Raw genomic sequence first — 17,531 nt, forward strand, 5'->3', positions numbered from 1 at the left:
AAGCTGCTCTCTAAAACCTCCTAGGATGGAAAAACTAAAGTCTTCCCAGAGGATTTGTTTCCCTAGCTATGTAGTCTTTGCTCCATTGGTTACACAAACATACAAACAAACAAACAGTATCTGCATTTTTACACGTGATGAAACAGAGAAGATAACGATGGGACTTGCTTGACGCCACACAAAAGAATTGCAGGTAAAGGAATCTAATATTCCCAAACTGTCTCACTGTAGTGCATGATCTTCATCCAGAAACATTCTAAAGTCCCTTGGATTCTATGGCTTGCTCACACCCACTGCTAATTTACAGTCACCTTTGGGATCTAATGTAGCAGGTGTTTAAAAGGAGTTCAACACTGTTCTGTGTAACGGAAGAAAAAGATTATTCTACCATAGGAAAACATGACTACTCCAGTATGGAATTTAATCAGAACAGTAGAGACAAACAATAATCTTTAAAATTACAGTACTCTTGTTAATGTATAAGAATTAAAAGATCTCAGTCATTTGAAAGATAGTTGTCTAAGTGCCCTTAACACAGTATGTGCAGAGATAATTGGCACCCACTCAGAAAATACTATCACCTGCTGTAAGTGCCACCTGAAGCTGCTTCAATATCTGCAGCATTCTTGGATTTTCAAAAGTAAGAGGCTCAGTTCTATTCAGCTTGTGATACTCATCTAGCCTACACCCAAAACTGGAACAAGAGGAGCTTCACTGCTTTAACACATTCAGTGAGTAGCCTAGGCAACATGAAAGAAAAACTATAAATAAAGAGGTTCATAAATTCTTAAACTACAGCTGGAGGGGATAGAAGACATGGGACTTGCCTTCAAGATGCTACTCCTCTCTCCAGTTTCAAGAGATTAATAAAGATATTACAAGGAAGGGAAGCAAGGGAAAGGGAGAAGCTTGTGAGGCAAAGGAAGGAAATTAAGTACCTGTAATTTGTCAGAGACAAAGCAGAAAGTTTGTGCGCACATGCGAACAGGTTATGCTGTTAGCAAATTCCAGTGATAAGTTATATACATCAAGACTATAAAAAGTATATGGAAAAGACAAAAGCCTATTAGATCCCAGGAGCGAAAAGTAGAAGTTGATTGTGGGGGTTTCTCCCCGAGGGCGAGCAGAGTGTCAACAGTCTTTCGAATGTGACGAATATCCGACTGCAGGATGTCATACGGAGAGCAGAGGTCAGCCTATCCCGAAGGGCAGCCATTAGAACAGAAAAAGAGTGCAAAAAATTAAAAATACAAAAATAGAACGATATTGATAAATAAATTATCACAATATTCTAGCATAAATATGTAGGAGTAGTTTCCTCCTAGTATTGCCTTAGTCACTAGACATCCCAGCTTTATTTTATCTCCTCTAAATACTGAAGCTATCATATAACATCAAAATGTTAAGACAGAAGAGCTCAGGCCTTCTAATCCTTCCAAAATTACGCCCAAGTTCACAAGGCCGGGGAAGCTCGTGTGATCCGCTCGTTCCAATGAGGTCTGCACACCTTTGGACCTTATTCAAATGCTTAAATGGAAGCAGCTGAAAAAACTAACTTATAAAATAGCAAACAGTGGGTTAGAAAGCTGTTAAAAGCACAAGCAGCAGTAATATGAAGTCTCAAGAAAAAGTACTTACAGAAATCATTAGAAGTATGCAAAATTCTCTGATATAATAATCTATAACTTGGTATTTAAATATCACCTCAAATGATACCCTGGGATAGAAAGTTAAAAATTCATTGTAGTACTAACTATACTTAATTAAGTTTCTAAACTGAAGAATTGGGCACTAAATTCCTTATGTAGCATTTTTAAAATTATTATCAGATTAGATTCCCATAGCTTTTTTGGAAAGTATCAATGACGTGATGTAGCAACTTACTTTAGACTAGCTACACAATATGAAGTGCGATATGTAATAGTACCAATACGTTCACACAATATTTAACATATAAATCAAACCAAGCAGCACTAGTACCTTCAAAATGCAATCTAAGATACACCATTTTACATTGCAAACAAGGCCTTACTGAGATAATTAATACTTACTGAACAAAATTACATGCAGTAAGAGTTTGGGAGAACACTGTTCCTGTGGAAGCTTTTCAGCCTCACTTCCTTAATGAACTGACAGTACACCAAATAAACCAAGACACGGAAGTTCAATGTCTGTTTTCTCTTAGTGCAAAGTTTCGAGATCCAGTTTGAAATAAACTAAACTTTAAAATATTTAAAATGTCCTTCTACCCTGAAGAGTGGCCAGTGAAACTGGAAGTCAAAACTGCCATTCATGCACAAATAAAATAATGACACTTTTTTTTTTTTTTGCTTACCATGGCAGTTTTCTAGCTTTACCAGGAGTCAAAAGCTGCAAATTTTTGTAACTTAGGCTGGCAGATACAGAGCAGGGAACCAACCTGCCTAGCAACATCACTTTTTTTGCAGTCATTTTTCAGAATTTTTTAACTCAAAACTCTAATGTGATAATAAACCGCAATGAAATTCTGTTATTTTTTAGAGTATGAAAACTCACAGGTAGCATGAAACATGCTGATCTCGTTTAAAAACGGGATAGAACTAGTTCTGTATTCGAGAACACCTATATCCACAAGCTGCTTACCACAGAAACAACTTTTAGTGCAAACTATTTGTAATTACCAACTACATAATATATTGCATTTATACAAAAGACACCGATAAACCCAGTAAATATTGGATTAATTTTGGAACAACATCCAAGACTCAATTCCTACTAGTTGCAAATACATACAAAAAGTAAATATCTAAGATACATTCAACTTGTATTTCAAAAAGAAAATGCCAGAACTTTATAACAAGAACTTTTCACAATTTTTGTCGAAAAAAACCCCAAAACAATGCCAAAATCCCTACTGCAGTCAAATGAAGAAGGGAGTAAATTCAGAGTTTAGAGACTGAGAGCTGGTAACAGGTTGACTTTTTACAGATGAAGTTGCTAACGAAGATTAACATCCTAAGCAGCATAAGGAGAAGCCAAAGCGTACAAAAACAGCCAACACATGCAGAAGAAACTTTCTACAGAAACTGCCATGATGTGTTTTAGTTAAATTCAGTAAAACTTGGGGAAGTCTTAGGAATGTCTATTTTTGTGTGTTCTCTGATGATGGATGATTTGGTATTATATTCACATCTTATAATGAAAAATATTTGTACTTTATGTATTTTAGATTTCTGTAATGCAACTGTAGATGAAAAATATATAGCTCTTCTGTAATGGTAGAAATATTTCCACTTATTGCACTTATACTGTGCAATAAAAATACAAAACTAAAACATGACATCATGAAATGTGAAAAAGCACATGACCCCCACACAAAGCCTCAAAAATAATCACCCATCCCCCCATCTATGACAAACATTGCCCCTCTCATTTAGGGAACTGAAATTATTGCTAGTAAGAACTACAAAGAGACACCTATTTAATCATTACATTTATGGACCGACATTTTATGTCTATGAAGCTGTGTGATTAAATCAGACAGCTGTCAATCATGCACACACAATAAACACAGTAAGACAGAGATGGGACAGCAAAAGCAAACCCAGCTGTTTGTGTGCACAAACCACCCTCATTCTGCATGCCCCTGCAGCGACTGAAAACAGACAGCATTTCAGAACTGACCTCCTTGGATTTACACCCTGGTAAAAAAAGCCACGAGTAAATTTCCAGAAGTGCATTAAAGAAAAACCTGTAGTGCATATGCACTGTACTCAAAACACAAATGAAAGGAACCTCAGAACTCTGCTTTCAGAACCGTAACAGAGTTCATTGAACTACATAACTCCATACCATAGGCCAAACAGTGCCCATGACCAAGTCCGGAGGGAAAAGGTGGAGATAGGAGTCATACCTGATAAAACTCACTGCAACTTCATGGATGTCTCATGATGAAACTATGGAGAAGTAACTGATTATGTGAAGTGATCAGAAAACAAGCATAAGTGGCAATGATAATATGTCTTGCATTAAACTCAAAAACATGATTACCCATTGAACAACTAACAGGTAGAAGGTAAAACCCTTTACCGTCACTGCCTGGCTGCCTCCTTTACTTTGTTTTGCTACTTTTAGAATACAAAAGCTTCCTGTTTTGCTTTTCTTTATTACTGTTTTACTTAATTTCAAATTCCTACACTAACTCAAGTCACACTGATTTTTAGATTAATTCTGTCTGACATTGCCACACAGTGGATCTCATTATCAGAGGAGAGGCTGAAACACAGAATTAGGTCCCATTTGCAAGACTCAAAAGTCACTCAGAATGGGCACAGCTAAGCCTTTTGTAATCTGCATCTTCGTATGAGGACTTGAGATCCAAAAATCCATTCCTTACCATCACCCTCCTTTCTGCTCAATATGTTTATACAACGTAAATGACTGAAAATTTAAGAGACATGGCAGAAGTCTCTCATTCCTACCCAAGGTATTATTTGTCCCACTAAATCATGCTGCATCACTGTTGATGTGCTGGAACATTTGGCGGTGAAAGATTTCACCTTATCACTACTTTATAAATAGAAATCACTATTCTAATATTACTCATGATAACTTCAGTCTATTATTTTTAAACGGTATGCAGATAGACATGGTATGTTACGTACAGCAAGTCTGTCTTTCCTTTTTACAAAGATAAATCCTATTTTTCTAACCTGACCCCATAAAGGGTCAAAATATGCTCTAGTGTCTGAACTGTTAAGATACTAATGTAAGCTGCATACCATAAAAATCAATTCCTGTCTTTGTAAAAAGCTAATTTCACAGACATTGAAAGTACTTAATTTTCTTTTTCAAAAAATGCTTAGAAGGTCCTACTTCTGATGCCTCTTATTTGTTCGTAATTGAGAACCAGAAAAAATGCAGACCAAAACTTGTAACGTCTGTCTTTCAAACATATTGCATGTACAGCTTTGTTTTGGTCTAAATCTTATTTGTAGTAAAGTATCATTCAACCCACCACAAATCAATTATTTTTAGCTTTTGAAAGGCATATTGGTTAACACTACCAAAATTGCATAACACCCTGTAATATGGGTTACCAGGAATAACAGCTACCAAGAATAAAAGCTCAAGTTTAATTAAGTTATTAATTTGCAGGTTAAAATAGGAAAGTCTACATCCTTGCTCCTAGTATGAATACTACTTCGGCAATGACAAGTTGAAGAAACCTGCATGAACATTTTTGCCTTTATTTATGTATATTGTTAAGTGGCTTTACGAAAGAGCAGTTGTAAACAAATTCTTCCATAACTTCACATACAAGGTAATGTGAGGATAATTCACTCTTCTGACAATTTTTAATATCTCTGGGATGAGGTGTCACTAGGAAGAATAGAACCAATAGAACCATTACATTTGACACTTTGGAGGCCAGGCTTCCATGCAAAAGAGAAGTAAAAAATCCAGCTTTTTCAAACCCACAAAGTAGGGGAGGGTGGGTACAACACAGATGAACTGAGTAAGCAGTGAGGGCGATATTATTTCATAATAACGGGGTTCATGTGACATTAGCAATGTAAGTCCAGTGAATGGCATCATCCAAGTACTGCATGTCACTGAAAAATGCAGCAGGACCTCAACCCTGCTTGTCACTGTTGCTACTACAGAGGAAATTAGGTAATTTGATGGGTTTTTGAGTTAACAATGTAAAATAAAATATTCTTTAGCAATTTTCTAGGAGACAAAGATTGCACCTTTTTGTCATAGAACTCCTGAGGGGCACAGCAGAAGTTTTCTGAACCTTCATACCTTCAGATAGAGATACTTACCTGACAACATGCCTTTCTCACATAAAACAAAAATGTTGTTTTGTCTCAAGAAGTGATCTAAAAAGTTCTCTGATAAGGTGCTACAGCAAAGCCTAGTGGCAAAGCTGGACACAACTAGACTGTCCTACAATTCTCACACTTTTGACAGCCTCCTGCAGCCAGAGCATTGCTATTTAGTTTCTAATTAAGGGTCAGACTTCAAAACTTGCTTTTCCATGTGATCCAGCACATCCCTTCTAAATGCAATCAGGAGCATCATTTGGCTGTTAACAAAAATCTATTTCAATGTGTTCCCCACTGTATTGGTATTCTCACCTGGCAGGTGATGGCTTTCAGAGTCATCTACATACCAGTCCTTATAAAGAGACACTGATGTTCCTGAATTTTGCATTTGCAATTCTTTGGTCAAGATGCTAACTCCTGATACTCCGTGTGGCACACTGAGATAGCAGCTGCATTGTTCTACATCTGTATGAAATTTCCCAGGCTCGTTCTGGGAAAGTAATTTTGATCCAAGAATTGAATGCTGAAAACCACAGAAGTAAAAGACCATGCACATCAGCACAACACAGCAACTACTTAGCTATTTTCTTATTTTACATGATTAAACAGGAAATTATTCCAAACCTGTGGAGTTCAAGAAACGTTCAGAGGACGTACTCTATTCTTTAACTGAAAACAAACCAAATTATGACCATTTTAAATCCTTTTCAAACCCACGCAGCAGAATTTCAAGTCGATTCTCAGGAACTAGACATGGGCATAAGTACCACAGAAAAGCCCAATACCTACAGGTGTAAGGACCCAAAAGCAGAACCCATCACTTTCCCACATAAGGTACTTGTTTTAAAAAAAGAAGTCATTCACTTCACTCCTTTTCCTGGTTCCTCCAGGGACAGTTAGTTAGGCGCTGCACAACTCATCAATCTGAAGCAGCATGAGCACGCCATCTGTAGTTCTCTAAAAACTGACACCTAACTGTCATACTTGCTATTACACAACTTTGCACTCCTAATCCATGTCCCTGCAACACACAGCAAAGTTCTAGCACCTACCAGCTAGTTCCACAACATGCTGTGTTTTCACAAAATACAGCAAATATACATTTGCAAATTACCGACGGCTAACCCAACAGAATACCTCAGAGTACTTTAAACCTGTTGTAAGTTTACTATTGCAAGCAATTCAGTTAATGTTTAAGTGAATGAGTTTTTCCCCTTCAAGAGAACTTAATGCTTATTTAGATACATAAAGATGGTTAGTTTACAAATCAGACTGATAAGATGTGGCTTTGTGCCCAAGCCTCCATGCAACTCTTCAACAAATAAACTTTAATAAAATTTTTAAAAATCCTAAAGAATTCAACAGTAATGTTGATGAAATATTAAAAAGGAGGGGTTATATATATATATATATGGAAATGCCTATTCACAAAATACCAGTAAAATATTTCTCCAGAGAGCTTACTTATAGAAATCCAAAATCAAAAAGGAAAGATTTCTGAAAGATCTCATAACAGCAATGAAAAAAGATCTCAGCCTTTTCTTTCCCAAAAGGCTCCAGCCAGGAAAATCTGACCTGTATTCTATTCACTGATAATTTATGATGAATTTATCAGAGGAATTTTGGGGCAGCTTAACAAATACTCCATGTCTAGAAGTCCACAACAATGAGATTTTCATCTTCTCTGAAGTGAAATCATTCTAACGTAATAAATTACATAACTACAAGAACTAAATGAACCATTACAACTTAAGACACCCAGCCAAGATACATTGAAACTGTAAGAAAGTCTCCCCCTCAGAAATTCTACAAATAGCAAAAATGATCTGTCACTTTTGCTGCTCTCCAAATCAAGTGCTAAAATATAGTTAAAACAAAGAATTGAATCTAGAATTCTTTCCCAATGTGAAATCTTGCGTTACCATCTGCTCCCTAAGGAGATGGTGGTGGAAATCACACAGAATGCTTTTCATTTCAGCATTCTTGAAACAGACTGAAAAGAACTCAACCTTCATTATACTGTCATATGTAGGCACCAGTGAAAATACATAATGCAATTTTCCTGTGTTCAGTTGAAAATGACCTTATGTAACACTTTACCTTCTTTTGAGGGTCAAATATTTGAAATTTAACTCTTTCTTAATAGATTCTACAAAACCACAAGGGAGTTTTTGAAATAATCCCAATGCAACTCCAGTATTCATTACATTAGTTATGAAGATGAGAATAAAATACATGATGAGTGATACCATTCTTAAATGAAAATCATAAACCACCAAGTGCTGCAATTTCCCTGTTTTCAACTACTGAAACACTTGTAACCACATTATAGAATCTTACACATACGTGCTTTCCATACTTAACACACAGCGCTTTTCTTCAAATCACTGCAGAAATGTTTCAATACAGGAGATGAGTGTTATTAGTCACCAACGCACAGAGTACTTAACATTGTAAAAAAAAGAAATATTGCAAAAAAAAGAAAAAATTAAAAAGAATGAAGTTCATATTTTAAAAGCATGAGGTAAAAATGCAGTTATGTTGTGCAATGAAAAGAATTAGCAAGCTTTTGGTTACTTACATAATATATTACCATAATTCCTTACTTATTTTCCATGGCAAAGAAAGAGGTACTAGAGATAATAGTGAATTACTCCTCTGAGACAACACTTGCAATTTTTAAGTGCTGTGAAATAAGCCATTTAAATGCATTAAAATAGTATTGAACCACATTATTTAGCTCAATTTTTAAATTTTGTGTCATAATTTCAAGAAACCTGTAGTTCAAAAAGTTATCCTTCAGCTTTCATGGAATTAATTTTCATTTTTGAACATCTAGAAATGACAGACTTAATTAAATTACCTCTGGTATCCCCAGTTTTCTACATGCATCCAAAAAGTTTTCCACGTTTCTCCTGCACTTGGCCATGCTAAGTTTAGGCTGTAGAACAGAAAAAAAAAATCGTCTATGGCAAAAGAAGTCATGAAGAACAGACTTAACTGTAATTAACAGGCTCACCCCTTCAAAATTTTTTATGTACTCACAATTTTATAGTAGCTAAACACAATATTAATGTCTCTGAAGAATCAATGTCCTATTACTTTAGAATCTCAAACACTTCTATAATTTGGCTCACTCAGGACTATTCACCAAATACTTACAGAAGTATCATGTTACCAAAAAGAAAAACCAAATCCCAAACTCCTCACTCTTTCAGTTTTTCAATATCAGATGTAAAACAAGAGTAATTTCTGAATATCCCCTTAAACCAAGAATACATGTAGTAGCAAGGAATTTAAAAAAACCTAATTTTCCAGGCTAAAGTAATTTGAAGGCTCTTTTCAAGGATGAGAACATCAATATAAAGTTGAAACAAAATGAAAAAAAAAAAATAAAAGTGTATTTTGTTACAGAAAACACCACAAGATACTTATTTTTAAAAATCAGTATGAGAACTTTTTACTCCAGAAATTCAAGTTTGCATATTTAGGCAATATCATATTTTTACCAAAGATAGAAATTATTTTAAGTCAAGGAACAGCAAAAGAAATTCCACTAGAATATCTGAGAAAATATATTTTTCTTAAATCTGTCTTCTTGGAAGTTCTTACAGATTGCCTCCAAAATCCATATGTTATTCTCAGAATCGAGTATCAGGGTGTACATGGCAAATTTTTACCAAAATGTACATTAAAAAGAAAAAAGGCAAATAGTCTGAATATACACAAAACCTCTTCAGAATCAGACTGTTACCAGAAATCTGCAACGACCTATTCAAGAAATAGACATAAACAGACAGAGAAAGCACAATAGTGTTTTCTTAAGTTTCAAAACCGCAGAGTTTATGTCCTGAAATCTTCAGGTCCTTAGTTTCAGGCAAGCCAATATTGAATCACTACAGTGCAAGTTTCTGTTCTGTCTGCATGTAAAAGGAATCACCTCTACATTTCACTCAACAGGACAAACATGCTAATATGTGTTTTAAGTGCTTTAGTAGCATGACATCTGCTAAGCCACACACTGCTGAAGCCAACCTCACATTTTTTCAATCAACAAAAGAGGGGCTAGTTTTCTTTTTTAAGGGTGTAATAGAATACAAACTTGTAATCAAAGCATTTCATACTGTTCTGAACAGAAATGCCATTATGAAAATACCTGATCTTGTTGCTAGATCAGGGACAAGGCAGGATAATTTTGCTCATTTATAGATCTGCTTGTGTATACATATATACACACACACGTATACGTAGACAATATATATAAATGTATCATATGTAAAAGTTAATGAACAATTGAATTTGCAATCATATAAACGTTGCCCTTACCAGCAAAGCTCATTCATTGAAAACAGTAACAGAGTTTATGTACCCAAATACCGTTTGGGAATGAAACAGTAATCAATGTAAGGTTTCAGTGCAGCAAGAAACATGCAACTTACTACTGCTGGTGAGGGTACGTGAATACTCCCGACAGAGCGAGGGCGAACGTGATTTACCAAATGGCACAGAACGACTCCATCCATCAGAGCCGAGCCCAGGTCTTCAGGCAAACAAATCTTTAGTCTTGTCTCTATGTTCTGCAAAGGAACAATGCAGGCACACTTTGATATAGAAATGGATTGAATGAGAGAAAAAGGGAATAAATACCCTCATCTCATATGCTGTAGGCACATAGACAGTTTTGGAGTTTTAATTACAAAAAACCACAAATCCTTTATATAATTCATTCTTTAGAAACTAAACCACAGCCTCCTTTATGCTGGTCACTGAACTACATAAACTTCCTTTTGTTCCTTCTTCCTAAAGAACTCAACACTGCAATGCTGCTGCCACAATATGCATCTGTTTTTATACAGAGAGGTATAAAAACACATCTGCATGCAATTAGTCACGTGACTGAACTTCATGTGGCTCCTTCCTTTCACCATTCCCCCAAGTCTTCCACTTACTCATCTCAAATTTTCTTTATCAGCAGCACATTGAAACAACTACATTGTGTCAATGACTGCACAAGCAGAGAATAAAAGGCAATCAATCCCTAATAGCCTAAAAAATATTCAGAAAGCATTAGAGTGATCAGAAGAATAAGTAAGGGAAGGCAAAACAGTCCATGTAAAAGAGAAATTCTGGATACCTGTTAAGAAAAACAGAAGTGTCAATGAACAGAATTTGATACTGCAAAATAGAATACTTTTGAAAATATTTAAGAATTTAAAGAAACCCTAAACCCAATAGATTGTTATATATTATGAGTTTCCTGAATTGTGCTCCAGTCTTGAAAACGTTCCAACTCTATACAGAGATAATTACTCCCATTATCTTTAAATAGATAATCCTTAGTTGAACCTCTTAATATCATTACTCTATTAATATGTTACCTCAACCTATACTGGTTGAATATCTATAAATAGATAATTTTTTTTAGAATTAAAGTAAGTTGGAAGAGATTTTTGAAGGTCACAGTCTAACAAATTTGAAGTGACACCAGAGCCCTGGTTAGTTAAGTTTTGGATATCTGCAAAGACAGAGAGCCCTCAAAGTCTCCAAGCAACTTTGTTCAGTGTTTCACTGTCCTAATGGCAAAGAGTTTTCTCCTTATAACTACTTAAAATGTCTTTCTCTGCAATTTGTGCCACTGTTTTTCATGGTTTCACTGTTAATCTTTGAAAAGCCTGGCTTTACACCTTCTCTTTTACTACCCTTCAGGCAGCTGAGGACAGTCATATGATATTCTCAGCACTCTAAAGCAAGAAATCCAATCTAAAGAAAACCTGCTCTTCACTTCTTTCTCATACATCCTTTATTTGGGTGGCCTCACCATGAAATAGCCTCCACTGAAGCACTCTGGGGTTTCATTATGTTTTCCCATTTTTTCTTTTACTAGACACACTACTCAAGTACTTGCACATAGGTCTCACATGTGGCAAACGGGAGGGCATCATGTTCACTAATATAGTGCTTCATTTTCACCTTGCTTTAATTCACAAATCAGAAAACATTTTTTGTATGTAAGTGCATAAAAAGTATACACTTTGAGACTGTTTTTCCAAAACCTGTTACAAAAAGATTTATATAAATTAATAAATTAAAAATTGATTTGTTAGAAGACTAATTTATCTATTGGGAGACTATTCAGCATAGATTAGGGTATACTTTTTATAGGAGCACAGTGCATCTACAATACCAACTCAATGCTATTTCATGCTGGAGTTCATGGCTCTGTGAAATCTCACTAAATGTTAACTTACCATTAAACAACTCAAAAGCAAAATTCACAAATATATATTTATTAAATAAAGTACCAACTTAATGACTTGTATGTTCTGGACCATTTTCTTGTGCAGTACATAATCAAATGCTCTGGTGGTTACTAATGTCACTAAAGGATCCAGTATACCTAATAAGTTCTATTAATCTGAAAATCTCACTTTGTGTTTTCAAACATGGTTAGTCTTCTAAGCTCATAATGAAACATCTCACAAGAAACAAAATAATTTTCATTACAGGACATGATATTTCAGGATGAGAGCAAAGAAAGATAGTGCATGCAGCTGAAGGTCAGTAACACATTAAACCAGCACTACTGATAATACCTAATACGGTGTAGAGACATCCTTATTCCTTCTCCACAATTATGCCTGACATGGTGAATAATCTTGTTCTACTTTTCACTGTGCTGATTAACTGAACTAATGCCCGAGGCAGGAATCTTGAGGAAATTATCTATGATTATCTTTAGGGACTTACTACATACTTGAAACTCTCCAAAGAAATGTTAAAAAGCTGCTTGGATGCTGCTGAACAGACTAGACTCAGAATACAAACTACTGCAGTTTATTACTGCTACTTCTTCATTATCACATTTTCTTCCCCATTACCAATAAGTATGTCTCATCTAATTCCTGCATCTTGTCCTTTTGGCATCATTCAAGTCTAGAATTGAGAATGTATTACATCTGATCAACTGTTAATGTTAATCCTTCAACAAGACCTGTTCTGTTAAAGAAAAAAAAATCAGCAGGGTAAAGTTAGGTTATCTCATACTTAGAACAGGTAAGGGCCTGATGTAAGACAATGCAAATCCAAAAGTCTGCATAGTTCTACATTAAAAATCCCACCTTTTAAACACTTTTCGGTGAAGAGAAAAACTGTTCCTTTAAAATTAAATAATAGAAGATATGCTGTTTAAAACAAACATCATTTTTCAATTAGCCATTTCATGAAGCTAATGAGATAAGAATAATCTTGTAATTCAGCTGTGAAGTGAAAATCATCTTATCACTTTCAGGATTTGCAGTGACACCCCTCTGTTCTGTTAATGGGATATAACTGGAAACCTTGATAGGTTCAGGCTTGTTGACATTCCTTGCAGCAAAGGTTGTCCTCAGTTTTTTTTAAGCACAACCAGGTGTCACACAAACACTGCTACCGAGGTATTAATTGTGTAACACAAATCCTATGCACCAGTTTTTCCATCAGGCTCGAGCTTTTACATTCAAGACAATGTATCAGGAAACTACCTTCTGTATTCAGATTTTCCACTGATGAAACATTGATTTAATTTCCGAGAAAGCTGTTTCAAGCATTAGTTACCTACTTTCAGTTAACTAATAAATTTCACTATGCCTTTTACATGCAAAACTGAAGTTTTCTCCAGCTGTTTGATAGTTCCTAGACTTCTCTCTCTCTCAAGTGCTCACTTCATCCTTTTTGAATAAATTAAATAAATCATTAATTCCACCAGTGCAAGGCATGCTGATTAACAGGATGTTATTCAGGTAACTCCCCTTATTATTTCTCATTTTTACAAAATCTTTCCCGAAGTATAGACATCTGATTGTGATAAGGAACTTCAGCAACAGTCTCATCAATGTGATTAGCAGAAGTAACATTGTCTCATTTAACCTTTCTTACATTTTTCTCCTTAGGCAACTTTCCCAAAGAAAAACTAAAAAAGACATTCCATCCGCATAAATTAATTCTACCAGCACTCACATACCTCACGTAGCTGTTCCACAAGCTCTCTCTCTTCTCTCATCTGCTCCATTTTCCTTCGAATTGTGAACTGTGGATCTATTGATTCCAAATTTCTTTGCGGTCTTAAGAACACTGATTTTTAAAAAGAGATATTTTAGTTTAAGAACAAACACGGATTTATTTATTTCTAAATTAAGCAAAATCCTTAGGCACTGCCTCCAGCAAAAACAGAATTTCTTTTCTGTCCTCAGGAGGACAGAAAAAATCTGATCTTGGATTACAATTATGAATAGCTGCTCTTTGGGTATTGCTCTGGACAGTGTCCTGAGGCGTCAATGGCATGGATAATTTATCATTCAAATCCTAATCTCAATGGGCAAGTTTTTTCAGATGATTAAGCACCAGCAGTGTCGCTCAGGGAGTCTGATCTGTATAACACTTTGTATTTAACATGGTAGGAAACACCTCTTACTCTTAAGTAGCATCCTAACAAGATGCTGAATTGCGTAAAAACCTGTGACAAGCCTCCTACACAGAACAAAATGCTTACCAGATAAGGTTATGCTAAAACCCCCCCCGCAAAAAACCAACAAACCCATGAAAAAAAGATGAATGTAGGAAGACTCAGCCATCAGTAAGTGCTTACACTAAAAAGTCATATTGCAAACATAGCATTGCACAAACCCTTGGCAGTCCTCCTTCCCACCAGTCCTGTTGGCTCTATCATTTTGCCCACAGTACAGTTCCTTGAAATCATTACATGACATTTCCACAAACATGCACCTCTACCCTTCTATTTCTGTGATCAGTGACTGCTTTAAATGGTTTGGAAGAACAAGAAGATGTACAGCCAAAATGCAACTGTCCCTGTTTGTGACTTAACCATCTCATGCAAGTGTACTCATGAGGAATCTCACCCAACTGTCTGCAGGCTCACTTGTATGCAGGTTATTTAAGTAATGAGATGATTGATCTAAGTTACTTCTCTAGCCAAAGGGACAGACAGTCAGCACCTATGGCACTTCAAACAAAAGGCAGAGTTCTTACCCTTAGCTACTAGAGAAAACCTAAAGCAACAAACTCCTTGAACATCTTTAGGCTATTCATCTGAAGCAGGCAGAATAAACCACAACCAGCTACCAAACTTGCTTCCTTCTACTACTTGATTCATACAGTCCTAATTTAACTTTTCTCAGGGAACTGAAATTTGCTACATTGCTGCTAAATCAGTAATTTCTGGAATGTCACATTAATGCTATTTGTTAAACATAACTGGTTCTAAATAGAACACCTAATATTACAGTTATGTATTAGTAAACCCTATTCCTTGTAATGTCAGAAATCCTAGGGGCAGAGTGGGAGAGCATCCTGTAGAGAATGTGCAGGACTGAGAACTACAGAGTGACTGCAGCTCAGTTCCCTTCTCCGGGTGGACAACTCATCTTCGTCAGTGTCACCATTCAGAAGGATCTACACAGAGGTGCTCACATCATAAATAAAAACATTCTTCATGCTGACGTGCCACACAATGCGTAAGAGTAGCAGAGCCATGCCTTCAGATGCAAAAGACCCACAGTTTTACTGATATTTAATATTTTGCTTTGTACAAAGCAAACTGGACATTTGGAATTGAATTCCACATCCAAAGTAGGGTGTATGAACAGATCCATGCTTCCTAACGTTTTGTAGAATGGTGACACAAGACTATGACTGTGCATGCCCCAAAACACTGATGTATGGTGAAAAATATCTAATAATGTTATTTATAAATTGTATCAACCACAAAAAAATCAAATCCAAAGTTTTTCAAGAGCAGAAACCTTTATCAAGGACTTCTATTAACTCCAGAACTGTACTGTATAAACATTTCTGCATTAGCAACTCTGTAATAGTTTACTGGTGACTGTTACTAAATTTTGAAGAGGTGAAATAAAAATCTCCTGTCGCATTAATTAAAAAACGTGGCTGCAATTACTAAGATTTTCTAGTTCATTTTACAACTCTAGTAATTGAACTTTGGTGCCTCTCACAAAAGAAATACCTAGATAAAAATCCTTCTTGAAAAGTAAAACCATGGTTTAAATGGTACCTAAAAGCCACTGCAGTTTTATTAGCAGTAGCAACATTTCAAATAATTATCTACAAAAACAGTAGTACAAAATTATGTTCAATTTTCATAGAATTAGAGTATTATTATGGTCTTCATTCAGTTTGGCCACAGCTATCCTTTTTTAGGCCTTTGTGAAGTCAAAGTTCAGAGATTTACTTCCTTCCAATTTCAGATGACAAATGTCCCTTACTGAAAGGTATCAGCATTAATTTGTCAATTCCACCACAAGAAAAAGGCAGGCTAATCTCAGGCAGTGAGAAACTTATAATCAGAAGCTTTTCAATAAAGTAAGTTTAATTGATTAAAAAACAGAATTTTAAAAAAACCTCCACACTCTAAAGCATTAACTATAAAAGTTTTACTTATATAATGAACTTTTTAAAAAGTGTTCCCATAGAGGAAGTTTTGGCAGTTCTAAGTGTCGCTTGCTTCTCAGCATTACACGCAATCTCCAGCAAGGGGAGCCCATATCTCACACACACCTGAATGTCTATTTTTCATTCCTACCAAGAGTCAGTTTCTGCTTTTTGAATCCATGCTCAAGCCAGGTTATTAAGTAGTACCCGTTCCAATTTTTTTTTTTAAGAAGTATTTTGCACAAGTGTCAACAAGTTAGATGAGTAATAATTAATAACATAATATGTACTCATACCACTGTCAAGGACAAACTTCCTGATGAAAATTTTCATTTCTGCACTGAATTTCAATGCACTTTTGTGCACTATTAATTGTACATCAAAGAATTCTCAGTGTACTTAGTGTGATAACATCATCCTTCAGGGAATCCACAAAATTATTTAACCTGACTCTAAAAATAACAAACAAAAAGATGGTTGGACTATCACAGTTAGAGATGAAGTCAGGCTGAAAGTTTATAGTTGCATTTCTGTTTTATTGACTTACTCAGTCTAAATTTGAGTAACAGAAATGCAATAGTCCCAGTTAAAAAAATATGCAGTTGTAAAAGCAGTTTCTGCTGTACCACTCCAAGATAATAAATGCTAACATTTGCATTCGGCTTAAGATTTGAATGACAGGAGGCTTCTATCAGTTCCAAATGCACAAGCTAGTCCGCAGCGCTCCTTTAATTTAAAAGGTTAAAACTCTATCAAATACAGATTAAAACAGATCAAATTCTGCACTGATAGAAGTTCATCTAGGTTTCTCTTACAATATTTATCAGTCACTTAGCTTCACACCATCATGATCTAAGTTCAGTTTTTTCAACTTACCAGTATTAGAAGTTTTATATTCCACGCTCATTTCCCTTATGGAGCTGATTCCTTATGTATGCTATCTTTTATGGTTTTATAATCAAGAACACTGAGGCAAACAGGAAATACCCTCAACTGAAGCAATGAACTAAGAACAAAATGCCCCCTGTGAAGGGGCTTCAGTCCTGAATTCTTGGGTGGTACAAGTGTGACTTCCAGACTGGCATCTGAATAGTCAGACAGGAAAGCTTCCTTAACAGTAAGCTAAATGTTTGCATTTAATCATTCAATATTTCTGGTCTTGGTTTCAATCTGATGCTTTTGACAGTTCCAGTACCTTTTAATAAGCTAAACACCCTTCTACTTTAGGGAAACTGGCAAAACTCAGCCCACTTTGCTTATCAGGTGCTACAGCTCAGT

At 35.6% G+C, this 17,531-nt stretch overlaps 1 protein-coding gene across 5 annotated transcripts in view; it reads right to left on the bottom strand.

Annotated features, from left to right (window-relative positions):
• Nucleotides 1–17,531, bottom strand: part of LRCH1 (leucine rich repeats and calponin homology domain containing 1) — a 117,256-nt gene that overhangs the window by 10,999 nt on the left and 88,726 nt on the right. For 3 of the 5 annotated variants that reach the window (XM_040056813.1, XM_040056812.1, XM_040056816.1), the window contains 4 exons: nt 13,810–13,919; nt 10,250–10,387; nt 8,674–8,751; nt 939–1,196 (listed from right to left, as the gene is read on the bottom strand). In XM_040056813.1, the coding sequence (XP_039912747.1) occupies nt 990–1,196; nt 8,674–8,751; nt 10,250–10,387; nt 13,810–13,919 (533 nt within the window). In that variant the 3' untranslated portion in view covers nt 939–989. The remainder of the gene's footprint in view (nt 1–938; nt 1,197–8,673; nt 8,752–10,249; nt 10,388–13,809; nt 13,920–17,531) is intronic. The other 2 variants (XM_040056815.1, XM_040056814.1) reach the window with 1 other exon arrangement.

Source organism: Hirundo rustica, chromosome 2 (genome assembly GCF_015227805.2).
Source record: "Hirundo rustica isolate bHirRus1 chromosome 2, bHirRus1.pri.v3, whole genome shotgun sequence".
Taxonomy (NCBI): domain Eukaryota; kingdom Metazoa; phylum Chordata; class Aves; order Passeriformes; family Hirundinidae; genus Hirundo; species Hirundo rustica.